Genomic DNA, 14,774 nt, shown 5'->3' on the forward strand with positions numbered 1-14,774 from the left:
TCCTTCTCTCTTCATATATACTGTCTCCCCTCCCTCTTCAGATATATTGTCTCCCTTCCCTCTCTCTTTATATATATTGTATCCCTCTCTCTTCATATATACTGTCTCCCCTCCCTCTTCAGATATACTGTCTCCCTTCCATTTCTCTTTATATATATTTTATCCCTCTCTCTTCATATATACCGACTCCCTCTCTCTTCATATATACTGTCTCCCCCCTCTCTTCATATATACTGTCTCCCCTCCCTCTTCATATATACTGTCTCCCTCTCTCTTCATATATACTGTCTCCCCTCCCTCTTCATATATACTGTCTCCCCTCCCTCTTCATATATACTGTCTCCCCTCCCTCTTCATATATACTGTCTCCCCTCCCTCTTCATATATACTGTCTCCCCTCCTCTTCATATATACTGTCTCCCCCCCCTCTTCATATATACTGTCTCCCCTCCCTCTTCATATATACTGTCTCCCCTCCCTCTTCATATATACTGTCTCCCCTCCCTCTTCATATATACTGTCTCCCCTCCCTCTCTCTTCATATAAACTGTCTCCCCTCTCTCTTCATATATACTGTCTCCCCTCCCTCTTCATATATACTGTCTCCCCTCCCTCTTCATATATACTGTCTCCCCTCTCTCTTCATATATACTGTCTCCCCTCTCTCTTCAGATATATTGTCATACTGTAGACGGGTCGTTCCACCAAATAAGTGCCTTTTGGTCCCTTTGGTATTTTAAGTAGAAATTGTGCACAAATATAGAATTGTATATTAAATGAAGTTCCCTCTACTATTGACCACATCTGATTTTATATATGAATAAAGATTTGCTAAAGTGCATACTCTTTGACTTCTAGGAAGATTTTTGACCTCCATACAGGGCACCAATGAAATGTAGCATACACACCACACACACACACACACACACACACACACCCCATTGGTTAATGTTTGCGTCTTGCATGACAGCAAGACACGGATTATAAAAAGCTTTTGATGATGCATGTGTTGGGGAGATGTCCATGTACATGATTCAGTTTTTATGTTGGAAGTAGAAGGTTTTCCAAGAAGAACTATAGCGAGAGCTGAAGCTTTGGGAACGGCGGAGTTATTATTTTATAAAGTGGAGCAGGCTGAGAAACCCTTTCAAACTGCTTCCAAAGTCTCTCTCTCTCTCTGCAGACCAGAGCTCCACTGCATTATTCAGTCTTATCTAAAGAAGTGGGTCGAGGCCTCACGCACCAAGGCTGGACCTGTACGGCACTCGCAATACTGAATACTGTCTGCATACTTCCTATCATGTATGAAGGAGACTGGTATTGCACAATACATTAAGACTGTACTGCTATCTCATATATCTGTCTATTGCGAAAGAGTGACACAGCCGTTCTGTAGATGATTAGGCTGTCAGTGAGAATTACGGTGTGCCCGGGTTTAGATTGCTGTGTAAATGTAGATTTGCTGCGTGTCTGCAGCCAGTTATTGTGTTGATGAGTATCTGGCTGAGAGTGCTGGGTGTTATTCAGCTGTGTATTCTGTCTCTCTCCTTTATAACACAATGGGAGTTTGTCTTTTTCATTTCCGCAGGGGAGAGAGATGCACGCATGGCAGCATCCCAGATAGATTTAATACCTGAACCACGGATATAGTTTATGTGCTGTGTGTCTGAGAGTCAATGTATTTATCAAGCAATATGTGGTTTTGTGGGGGTGGGTGAGAGTGTGTGTGTGTTGTGTGGAGGATCTGATCATATAATTTCTAGTAGGGAGCCAGGATATAGAAAGGAACTAAAGGAAAAATCTCCCTCTCCTGGTCAAAGGCTGAACTAACTCAATAGCTGTGTGTGTGTGTGTGTGTGTGTGTGTCAATGTTCATTGATGTACTATGCTTACACTGAGTGCGTGTTCAGAGCTGTATTGATGGCTATTGCTAATGTGTTTCTTGCTGTATTGATTAGCTGGAGGTAGTGGGTTCTGGCCCATATCCTGTTCACTCACACGCAAATGTGTGTGCCCAATACCCATATGTGTGCACGTGTAACAGTTATTAAATGCATTGTGAATATCACCAGGTTTAGGCACAGTATGTCAAGTTGAAGCATTCTTGGCAATAGGGACGTATGTTTCTATATTTCCCTGCAAGGCTAACAGACGGTGGTTGGCAGATCACATCATTTGTGCGCTACAAATGTTTGTTGTGTTTCTCTTTTGGATACAGATGAGAAGTGAAACGTTAAGGCAGGATCCCCGAAGTCGCCCCCAGTCTCTCTCACACACACAACCCAGAAAATTAACGGTATAGTAAAAACCCTGATTATACATGTTTCAAAGTGTTACTTAATTATGCATGTCGTCTTAGACTCTCGCTATAAGTGTGTAATAGTATGACACTGACAATAGTGACACTGAAAGTGTGTGTACATAATAGATGCCTATTCTGTCCTTGTGGGGTCCCCGTCCTTGATTCATGATAGAGCTCGTCAGAATGGGGAAATGAGGGAGGGGTAGGGGGACTGGGAGGGGGGGAGCATGTGTGTCACCGTGGGTGAAAGGGGGGAGGTAGCGAATCAGTTATGCTGTGGAGCTCTTACCTGTCTGGAGGTGGCCCCAAGGGGACTGTAAATCTATCGGACACCTTCTGTGTCCCCAGCCACTCTTTGAGAGCCAATCAAAGAGCCTGTTATAGGTGTGTGAGGTTTGGACAGCCTATCAGAGTTATTATTGCTGATGCTTATTGTGTGGATACCCAATCAAACAGCCAACCATAGCCTTGGTTTTGATGGCATGGTTGGTTTCCTCTAACACAGGTAATTCCTCTGTCTTGCATTACTATAGCAATCCATTTAGTGGATTAAATGAAGGTGTTTTATAAAATGATTGATACAAAGCGTTATGATGGAGTTCTGTTAGCTACATGCACGCACACAGGACACACAGTTACACATTCTCAAGTCGGCGCATATCTAGTCCAAGCACTCAGCCTCTTTCCTGCTTATGAGAGGGTTTTGTTTGCTTGTTTGTGCGTCAAATCTTCTACATACTTTTCTCCCTGCAGCTAAACTACTAACCCAGACACTGCTAAACTACTAACCCACACACTACTAAACTACTAACCCAGACACTGCTAAACTACTAACCCAGACACTACTAAACTACTAACTCAGACACTGCTAAACTACTAACCCAGACACTACTAAACTACTAACCCAGACACTACTAAACTACTAACCCAGACACTATTAAACTAGTAACCCAGACACTACTAAACTACTAACCCAGACACTACTAAACTACTAACCCAAACACTATTAAACTAGTAACCCAGACAGTACTAAACTAGTAACCCAGACACTCACATACATGCTGACTTCCAATTAGATTCAGCTCTGCAGCTTCAATAACACGCTGTCGTCTGTTGACTTTAGTAAGGATAGTTTGCTTGTTCTTTTCCAAGAGGTCACATTTCCTTATGCATGGTTATTCTGATATGAAAGGTCGCTATAGTATTACTTTCATGTCTTTCTATTAATTTGACACAAGCCATGAAGGCACGTAGGTAGACAACAGTGTGATTTCAGCCGTGGTACGATGCTAGTTTTCATTCCAGTTATTTTGCTGTCACAGTGCAGTAGCTAATTATGTGATTCTGAGGCATTGTGGGTGCCATTGTTTTCCATGTGAGTGTTGTGTTTGGTTACTCGGTCTGTATCTATATCTGCGGGGTGTGTGTGTGCACGCTGCATATTGCCGTGTCCTGGTTTTCATCTTGTTCCTGTGCCTCTGGTCCCGCCCCTGTCCTACTTATCAAGGAACGAGGGAAAAACAGATTAGGAAATAAATGATTAAGGACTAGTTTGATTATATACTGGGAGCGATTCATCGTGTGTGTGTGTGTGTGCATGAGGTTTAAGAACTCCTCAAATCTATCTCTGTGAATAATTTGTGGTTATGAAAAATATATTAAAGGAATGGGCAATTGGCCATGTGATATTACACAAGTTATTAGTTTAGTCTGCATGACTTCCCCTCATGCAGGCAGTGTAAAGTATATCATTACACATTTCTCACTGCTCACATTTCTCTATCCCCCTCTTCTCTCCCTTCTTTCTTTCCCTTTCAGCTCTCTTCCACTTTCTGTCTCTCCCTCTGTCGTTTTCTCTCCACCTCTCTCATTCTCTCCGATTTTTCTGTATTTCTCCCTCCCCTTTCTCTCTCCATCTCACACTTGCCTCCTCTCTCTCTCTCTCCCCCTCTTTCCCTCTCTCTCTTTCCCTTCCTCCTCTCTCTATCCCTCCTTTCCTCCTCCCTCTCTCTCTCCCTTCACACTGTATCACAGTATCTTTGTCATTAGCGTAATGCTGAAGTAGGGTTCAATTGATATAATTATTATAACACAATCTTGCATAGTCTGTCTGTTACACAAGCTTACAGAGGACTGTAATAGTCTGTCTTTTACCCAAGCCTATAGAGGGCTGTAATAGTATGTATGTTACACAAGCCTACAGAGGACTGTAATAGTCTCTCTGTTACCCAAGCCTATAGAGGGCTGTAATAGTATATCTGTTACACAAGCCTACAGAGGACTGTAATAGTCTGTCTGTTACCCAAGCCTACAGAGGACTGTAATAGTCTCTCTGTTACCCAAGCCTACAGAGGACTGTAATAGTCTGTATGTTACCCAAGCCTACAGAGGACTGTAATAGTCTCTCTGTTACCCAAGCCTACAGAGGACTGTAATAGTCTGTATGTTACCAAAGCCTACAAAGGACTGTAATGGTCTGTCTGTTACCCAAGCCTACAGAGGACTGTAATAGTCTGTATTTTACCCAAGCCTATAGAGGGCTGTAATAGTATGTCTATTACACAAGCCTACAGAGGACTGTAATAGTCTGTCTGTTACCCAAGCCTACAGAGGACTGTAATAGTCACTCTGTTACCCAAGCCTACAGAGGACAGTAATAGTCTGTATGTTACCCAAGCCTACAGAGGACTGTAATAGTCTCTCTGTTACCCAAGCCTACAGAGGACTGTAATAGTCTGTCTGTTACCCAAGCCTACAGAGGACTGTAATAGTCTGTCTGTTACACAAGCCTACAGAGGACTGTAATAGTATTTATGTTACCCAAGCCTACAGAGGACTGTAATAGTCTATCTGTTACCCAAGCCTACAGAGGACTGTAATAGTCTGTCTGTTACACAAGCCTACAGAGGACTGTAATAGTATTTATGTTACCCAAGCCTACAGAGGACTGTAATAGTCTGTCTGTTACCCAAGCCTACAGAGGACTGTAATAGTCTGTCTGTTACACAAGCCTACAGAGGACTGTAATAGTATTTATGTTACCCAAGCCTACAGATGACTGTAAAAGTCTGTATGTTACCCAAGTCTACAGAGGACTGTAATAGTATGTATGTTACCCAAGTCTACAGAAGACTGTAATAGTCTGTCTGTAACACAAGCCTACAGAAGACTGTAATTGTCTCTCTTTTACCCAAGCCCACAGAAGGCTGTAATAGTCTCTCCGTTACCCATGCCTACAGAGGACTGTAATAGTTTATTTGTTAGCCAAGCCTACAGAGGACTGTAATGGTCTCTCTGTTACCCAAGCCTACAGAGGACTGCAATAGTCTGTCTGTTACCTAAGCCTACATAGGACTGTAATAGTCTGTCTGTTATACAAGTCTACAGAGGATTGTAATAGTCTGTCTGTTACACAAGCCTACAGAGGACTGTAATAATGTGTTTTACCCAAACCTACAGAGGACTGTAATATTATTTATGTTACCCAAGCCTACAGAGGGCTGTAAAACTATGTTTGTTACCCAAGCCTACAGAGGGCTGTAATAGTCTATCTGTTACACAAGCTGACAGAGGACTGTAATAATATCTCTGTTACCCACGCCTACAGAGGACTGTAATAGTGTCTCTGTTACCCAAGCCTACAGAGGACTGTAATAGTGTCTCTGTTACCCAAGCCTACAGAGGACTGTAATTGTCTGTCTGTTACACAAACCTACAGAGGACTGTAATAGTCTCTCTGTTACACAAATCTACCGAAGACTGTAATAGTCTCTCTGTTGCACAAGCCTACAGAGGACTGTAATAGTCTCTCTGTTACCCAAACCTACAGAGGACTGAAATATTATCTTTGTTACCCAAGCATACAAAGGACTGTAATAGTCTCTCTGTTACACAAGCCTACAGAGGACTGTAACAGTATCTCTGTTACCCAAGCCTACAGAGGACTGTAATAGTCTCTCTGTTACACAAGCCTACAGAGGACTGTAATGGTCTCTCTGTTACCCAAGCCTACAGAGGACTGTAATAGTCTGTCTGTTACCAAAGGCTACAGAGGTCTGTAATAGTCTCTCTGTTGCACAAGCCTACAGAGGGTTGTTATAGTCTCTCTGTTACACATGCCTACAGAGGACTGTAATAGTCTCTCTGTTACCCAAGCCTACAGCGAACTGTAATAGTATCTCTGTTACACAAGCCTACAGAGGACTGTAATAGTTTATCTGTTACCCAAGCCTACAGTGGGCTGTAATAGTCTCTTTGTTACACAAGCTGAAGAGGACTGTAATAGTCTCTCTGTTACCCAAGCCTACAAAGGACTGTAATGGTCTCTCTGTTACCTAAGCCTACAGACTATAATAGTATCTCTGTTACAAAAGTGTACAGAATACTGTAATAGTCTCTCTGTTACGCAAGCCTACGGAGGACTGTAATAGTCTCTCTGTTAACCAAGCCTACAGAGGACTGTAATAGTAGCTCTGTTACCGAAACCAACAGAGGACAGTAATCGTCTGTCTGTTGCACAAGCCTACAGAGTACTGTAATAGTCTCTCTGTTACCCACGCCTACAGAGGACTGTAATAGTCTCTCTGTTACCCAAGCCTACAGAGGACTGTAATAGTATCTCTTTTACCCAAGCCTACAGAGGACTGTAATAGTCTCTCTGTTACACAAATCTACCGAAGACTGTAATAGACTCTCTGTTACACAAACATACAGAGGACTGTAATAGTCTCTCTGATAAACAAGCTTACAAAGTACTGTAATAGTCTCTCTGTTACCCAAGCCTACAGAGGACTTTAATAGTTTCTGTGTTACCCAAGCCTACAGAGGACTGAAATAGTCTCTCTGTTACACAAGCCTACAGAGGACTGAAATAGTATCTCTGTTACACAAGCCTACAGAGGACTGTGATAGTCTCTCTGTTACCCAAGCTTACAGATGGCTGTATTAGTCTCTCCGTTACCCATGCCTACAGAGGACTGTAATAGTCTCTCTGTTACCCAAGCCTACAGAGGACTGTAATAGTCTCTGTTACACAAGCGTACAGAGGACTGTAATGGTCTCTCTGTTACCCAAACCTACAGAGGACTGAAATAGTATCTTTGTTACCCAAGCATACAAAGGACTGTAATAGTCTCTCTGTTACACAAGCCTACAGAGGACTGTAACAGTATCTCTGTTACCCAAGCCTACAGAGGACTGTAATAGTCTCTCTGTTACACAAGCCTACAGAGGACTGTAATAGTCTCTCTGTTACCCAAACCTACAGAGGACTGAAATAGTATCTTTGTTACCCAAGCATACAAAGGACTGTAATAGTCTCTCTGTTACACAAGCCTACAGAGGACTGTAACAGTATCTCTGTTACCCAAGCCTACAGAGGACTGTAATAGTCTCTCTGTTACACAAGCCTACAGAGGACTGTAATGGTCTCTCTGTTACCCAAGCCTACAGAGGACTGTAATAGTCTGTCTGTTACCAAAGGCTACAGAGGTCTGTAATAGTCTCTCTGTTGCACAAGCCTACATAGGGTTGTTATAGTCTCTCTGTTACACATGCCTACAGAGGACTGTAATAGTCTCTCTGTTACCCAAGCCTACAGCGAACTGTAATAGTTTATCTGTTACCCAAGCCTACAGTGGGCTGTAATAGTCTCTTTGTTACACAAGCTGAAGAGGACTGTAATAGTCTCTCTGTTACCCAAGCCTACAAAGGACTGTAATGGTCTCTCTGTTACCTAAGCCTACTGACTATAATAGTCTCTCTGTTACAAAAGTGTACAGAATACTGTAATAGTCTCTCTGTTACGCAAGCCTACGGAGGACTGTAATAGTCTCCCTGTTAACCAAGCCTACAGAGGACTGTAATAGTATCTCTGTTACCGAAACCAACAGAGGACAGTAATCGTCTGTCTGTTGCACAAGCCTACAGAGTTCTGTAATAGTCTCTCTGTTACCCACGCCTACAGAGGACTGTAATAGTCTCTCTATTACCCAAGCCTACAGAGGACTGTAATAGTATCTCTTTTACCCAAGCCTACAGAGGACTGTAATTGTCTCTCTGTTACACAAATCTACCGAAGACTGTAATAGACTCTCTGTTACACAAACATACAGAGGACTGTAATAGTCTCTCTGTTAAACAAGCTTACAAAGTACTGTAATAGTATCTATATTACCCAAGCCTACAGAGGGCTGTAATAGTCTCTCCGTTACTCAAGCCTACAGAGGACAGTAATGCTATGTCTGTTACCAATGCCTACAGAGGACTGTAATAGTCTCTCTGTTACCCAAGCCTACAGAGGACTGTAATAGTATATCTGTTACCCAAGCCTCCAGAGGACTGTAATCATCTGTCTGTTACACAAGCCTACAGAGGGCTGTAATAGTCTGTCACACAAATCTACAGAGGACTGTAATGGTCTCTCTGTTACACAAATCTACAGAAGACTTTAATAGTCTCTCTGTTACCCAAGCCTACATAGGGCTGTATTAGTCTCTCAGTTATCCATGCCTACAGAGGACTGTAATAGTTTCTTTGTTAGCCAAGCCTACAGAGGACTGTAATGGTCTCTCTGATACCCAAGCCTACAGAGGACTGTAATAGTCTGTATGTTACCCAAGGCTACAGAGAACTTAATAGTATCTCTGTTACCCAATTCTACAGAGGACTGTAACAGTCTCTCTGTAACCCAAGGTTACAGAGGACTGTAATAGTCTCTCTGTTACCCAATTCTACAGAGGACTGTAATAGTATCTCTTATACACAAGCCTACAAAGGACTGTAATGGTCTCTCTGTCTCCTAAGCCTACAGAGGACTGTCATAGTATCTACATTTATATTATTACATTTTATTCATTTAGCAGACGCTCTTATCCAGAGCGACTTACAGGAGCAATTTGGGTTAAGTGCCTTGCTCAAGGGCACATCGACAGATTTTTCACCTAGTCGGCTCGGGGATTAGAACCAGCGACCTTTCGGTTACTGGCACAACGCTCTTAACCACTAATCTACCTGCCGTATCTCTGTTACACAAGCCTACAGAGTACTTTAATAGTCTCTCTGTTAATCAAGCCTACAGAGGGCTGTATTGGTCTCTCCGTTACCTATGCCTACAGAGGACTGTAATCGTTTATTTGTTAGCCAAGGTTACAGAGGACTGACATTTTCTCTCTGTTACCCAAGCCTACAGAGGACTGCAATAGTGTCTCTGTTACCCAACCCTACAGAGGACTGTAATAGTCTCTCTGTTACACAAGCCTACAGAGGACTGTAATGGTCTCACTGTTACACAATCCTACAGATGACTGTAATAGTCTTTCTGTTACCCATGCCTACAGAGGACTGTAATAGTATATATATTACCCAAGCCTACAGAGGGCTGTAATAGTCTCTCTGTTACTCAAGCCTACAGAGGACTTTAATGGTATGTCTGTTACCAATGCCTACAGAGGACTGTAATAGTATCTCTGTTACCCAAGCCTACAGAGGACTGTAATAGTATCTCTGTTACCCAAGCCTACAGAGGACTGTAATCGTCTGTCTGTTACACAAGCCTACAGAGGGCTGTAATAGTCTGTCTGTTACACAAATCTACAGAGGACTGTAATAGTCTCTCTGTTACACAAGCCTACAGAGGACTGTAATGGTCTCTCTGTTACACAAATCTACAGAAGACTGTAATAGTCTCTCTGTTACCCAAGCCTACAGAGGGCTGTATTAGTCTCTCAGTTATCCATGCCTACAGAGGACTGTAATAGTTTCTTTGTTAGCCAAGCCTACAGAGGACTGTAATGGTCTCTCTGATACCCAAGCCTACAGAGGACTGTAATAGTCTGTATGTTACCCAAGGCTACAGATGACTGTAATAGTATCTCTGTTACCCAATTCTACAGAGGACTGTAATAGTCTCTCTGTAACCCAAGGTTACAGAGGACTGTGATAGTTTCTCTGTTACCCAAGCCTACAGAGGGCTGAAATAGTCTCTCTGTTACCCATGCCTACAGAGGACTTTAATAGTTTATTTGTTAGCCAAGCCTACAGAGGACTGTAATGGTCTCTTTGTTAGCCAAGCCTACAGAGGACTGTAATAGTCTGTCTGTTACCCAAGCATACAGAGGACTGTAATAGTCTCTCTGTTACCCAAGCCTACAGAGGACTGCAATTGTTTCTCTGTTACCCAAGCCTACAGAGGACTGTAATAGCCTAGCTGTTACAAAAACCTACAGAAGACTGTAATAGTCTCTCTGTGACCCAAGCCTACAGAGGACTGTAATAGTCTCTCTGGTACACAAGCCTACAGAGGACTGTAATGGTCTCTCTGTTACACAAGCCTACAGAGGACTTTAATAGTTTCTCTGTTACCCAAGCCTACAGAGGGTTGAAATAGTCTCTCTGTTACCCATGCCTACAGAGGACTTTAATAGTTAATTTTTTTGCCAAGCCTACAGAGGACTGTAATAGTCTCTCTGTTACACAAGCTTACAAAGGACTGTAATGGTCTCTCTGTCTCCTAAGCCTACAAAGGACTGTTTTAGTATCTCTGTTACCCAAGCCTACAGAGGGCTGCAATATTCTCTGTTACCCAAGCCTACAGATGACTGTAATAGTCTCTCTTTTACACAAGCCTACAGAGGACTGTAATAGTTTCTCTGTTACCCAAGCCTACAGAGGGCTGAAATAGTCTCTCTGTTACCCATGCCTACAGAGGACTTTAATAGTTTATTTGTTAGCCAAGCCTACAGAGGACTGTAATGGTCTCTTTGTTAGCCAAGCCTACAGAGGACTGTAATAGTATGTCTGTTACCCAAGCATACAGAGGACTGTAATAGTCTCTCTGTTACCCAAGCCTACAGAGGACTGCAATTGTTTCTCTGTTACCCAAGCCTACAGAGGACTGTAATAGCCTAGCTGTTACACAAACCTACAGAAGACTGTAATAGTCTCTCTGTGACCCAAGCCTACAGAGGACTGTAATAGTCTCTCTGGTACACAAGCCTACAGAGGACTGTAATGGTCTCTCTGTTACACAAGCCTACAGAGGACTTTAATAGTTTCTCTGTTACCCAAGCCTACAGAGGGTTGAAAAAGTCTCTCTGTTACCCATGCCTACAGAGGACTTTAATAGTTTCTTTTTTAGCCAAGCCTACAGAGGACTGTAATAGTCTCTCTGTTACACAAGCTTACAAAGGACTGTAATGGTCTCTCTGTCTCCTAAGCCTACAAAGGACTGTTTTAGTATCTCTGTTACACAAGCCTACAGAGTACGTTAATAGTCTCTCTGTTACCCAAGCCTACAGAGGGCTGCAATAGTCTCTGTTACCCAAGCCTACAGATGACTGTAATAGTCTCTCTTTTACACAAGCCTACAGAGGACTGTAATAGTTTCTCTGTTACCCAAGCCTACAGAGGGCTGAAATAGTCTCTCTGTTACCCATGCCTACAGAGGACTTTAATAGTTTATTTGTTAGCCAAGCCTACAGAGGACTGTAATGGTCTCTTTGTTAGCCAAGCCTACAGAGGACTGTAATAGTCTGTCTGTTACCCAAGCATACAGAGGACTGTAATAGTCTCTCTGTTACCCAAGCCTACAGAGGACTGCAATTGTTTCTCTGTTACCCAAGCCTACAGAGGACTGTAATAGCCTAGCTGTTACACAAACCTACAGAAGACTGTAACAGTCTCTCTGTGACCCAAGCCTACAGAGGTCTTTAATAGTCTCTCTGTTACCCAAGCCTACAGAGGGCTATAATAGTCTCTCTGTTACCCAAGCCTACAGAGGTCTTTAATAGTCTCTCTGTTACCCAAGCCTACAGAGGACTGCAATATGCTCTCTGTTACCCAAGCCTACAGTGGGCTGTAATAGTCTCTCTGTTACCCAAGCCTACAGAGGGCTGTATCTCTGCTTCTCTGCTCTTACAGCAGGTAGCACACAGGGCGGCAAGTACCGTAGTGGGTAAGAGCATTGTGCCACTAACCGAAAGGTCGCTGGTTCTAATCCCCGAGCCGCCTAGGTGAAAAATCTGTCGATGTGCCTTTAAGCAAGGCACTTAACCCTAATTGCTCCTGTAAGTCGCTCTGGATAAGAGTGTCTGCTAAATGACTTAAATGTAAATAGAGGAGGCATTCAGATTTGTGCTACAGAGAGGATATTTCTTATTCTGGTCTTGTCCATAACGGAGGCATGGTACTAAAGAGAGGCATCACATATGTGTATGGCATAGATGCTGCTCCCTCTACTGTTATTACCACAGCAATACATAGACAACGTGGTGTGTCTGTATCAGTATCTGTCCTCATAAAGGGATATGGTCACTGTATGGTCTGTGTTACCACAGATAGGGGGGAGGTCTCTGGAGCCCTGGCCCAGTGAGGGTGCAGGGAGCTGGGCAGGCCGAGTGAGAAGGTCAGCCTCTTTGTGGGAGTGTGGTGGTGGAGATGGGAGCTGCTAGCTCTCACAGTGAATATGCTGCTGCCGAGCTTCATTACCAATGCATGAGCAGGCCAGCAGCAGCCCGTTGTGTTATGTGTGTGTGTGTGTGTGTGTGTGTGTTTCTTTCGGTGTCACATCGTGGCCACTATGCTTTGTGCTCAGAGATGACAGGGCAGTGTGAATATGAACAGAAGTAGATAGGAATCTATGAATAGGAGAGCTGTGCAGAAAGGAGGATGAGATCCAGAAGGAATTGTGTTATCATTCATGCTCTCCATTGCCTTTGAAAAATAAGCCTTCAGCCATGTGTGTGTTACTGTGTGTGTGTGTGTGTGTGTGTGTTTGCGTTTGATTATGTGTTTGAGTGTGTGTTTGAGCGTGTGTGCGTGTGTCCTCAACCCCTGCTCCCTCAGTGTGAGGTGTGGTTACCACGGCGACCAGAGAGCTGTGCAAAACAAGAAAGAAGGAGAGGAGGAGGAGAAACTGGCCTGTGAGCGTGTTCCGCTAACACCCCTCCCCCACCCCTCCTTAATGGCTTACACAGACACACTTTCTCACACACTAACATACACACTAACAAACACACTAACATACACACTAACATACACACTAACATACAGAGAGAGTAAACGCTCATACACTCAACAGTATGAAACGATGGGTTTTTGTTTACAAAGAAATAAACATCAGTAGGCTACTCCTCCCCCTTCTCCTCCCAGACACGCCCTCATTTCAAGACGCACAGGACACACACACACACACACACACACACACACACACACACACACACACACACACACACACACACATTGGCTACATATATCAACTCCCCCCTTGGTACCCACTCTTTTGCTCCCTTTCGCTCTCTGCCCCTCCTGGTTAATAATACAGACAGACAAACAGATTCATCATACACCATTTATCTACAATCAGGAAGCGAACATTCTGTCTCTTTATTTACCAACCGTATACTAGTTATTAATAATGTAGAGCATTCGATTATCGTACCCTCCGGACATGTTTAATCTCATCAAAGGAAATGTAATGAGGAATAGTTTGGGTGACTCCACGCAGCAGAGTTACAGTGTTATTGAAGAGACTGAATACCCATGTATGTGTGTATTTGTGTAGGGGTGTTTGTGTTTTTGCTTGTGTGCAAGCCTCCGTTTGTGTGCACGTCTTCATTGACCCCACCTCGGACCCTCCACCGGCCCATCCCAGCAGTATAGTGAGCAGTGAGAGGAGGAAATTATGTCGTTGGTCTATGACATCAGCATATTTCACACCTCAGAGGAATAATTAGGAATAATCAATTTCACACCGCATATCCCTACTGAGCATGCTCTGTTTGAGGCCTGACGCTCCACTCAGGGTGGGTCAATGGGAGAGATGGATATGGCCAGATATGGGTCAGCTAGCATTTAGTTAAAGAGCAATGATAGTATATAGCTAACGTTACGGAAAAGACAGAGACAGCGAAACACCTTGATGAGCCCGCACTGCCTGCCTGCCTTTCCCTCAGATGACCACTCAAACCATCAACTTTCTAATGACTGTCCATCTCATAATGTCATGATGATGTTATGATGTCTTGATGTCTTGATGTCTTGATGTCTTGATGTCTTGATGTTTTTCTAAATTACTTGTCTTTTTTTTGTGCTTTGAAGCGCTTTGAGATCATTTGAAAAGCACTATATAAGTTGAGTAAATTATGTGAAGACACTTACCCCCCTGACATAGTTAAATAACCATGAGGCAGGGCTATAATTGTAATGTTGATAGGTCACTAAGTGCTGAGTAGATATGAAGTCCCTTTTCCCTGGTGAACGGCTACAACTCCACAATACACACTCATTATTGTATTTTAGGACTTCTCCCTCTGTGCATCTGAAAGTGTGGGATATGAAAGCATCTCTTCTTCTTGAGTTTCATTTGTTAGAGAGTGTAGTTCAGCTCTGTGTTCGTACACTATATATACAAAAGTATGTGGACACCCCTTCAAATTAGTGGATTCTGCTATTTCAGCCACACCGTTGTTGACAA

General features: G+C 43.2%; 1 protein-coding gene across 13 annotated transcripts in view; it reads left to right on the forward strand.

The window, feature by feature from the left end:
• Positions 1 to 14,774, forward strand: part of LOC121532773 (protocadherin alpha-C2-like) — a 196,497-nt gene that overhangs the window by 66,560 nt on the left and 115,163 nt on the right. For 10 of the 13 annotated variants that reach the window (XM_045205001.1, XM_045205015.1, XM_045205002.1 and 7 more), the window contains exon 2: positions 2,219 to 2,296. The exons of the other annotated variants lie outside the window; for them this stretch is intronic. In XM_045205001.1, coding sequence (XP_045060936.1) covers positions 2,219 to 2,296 — 78 coding nt within the window. The remainder of the gene's footprint in view (positions 1 to 2,218; positions 2,297 to 14,774) is intronic. 13 annotated transcript variants of the gene reach the window in all.

The sequence above is a fragment of the Coregonus clupeaformis genome, chromosome 2 (assembly GCF_020615455.1).
Source record: "Coregonus clupeaformis isolate EN_2021a chromosome 2, ASM2061545v1, whole genome shotgun sequence".
Lineage (NCBI taxonomy): Eukaryota > Metazoa > Chordata > Actinopteri > Salmoniformes > Salmonidae > Coregonus > Coregonus clupeaformis.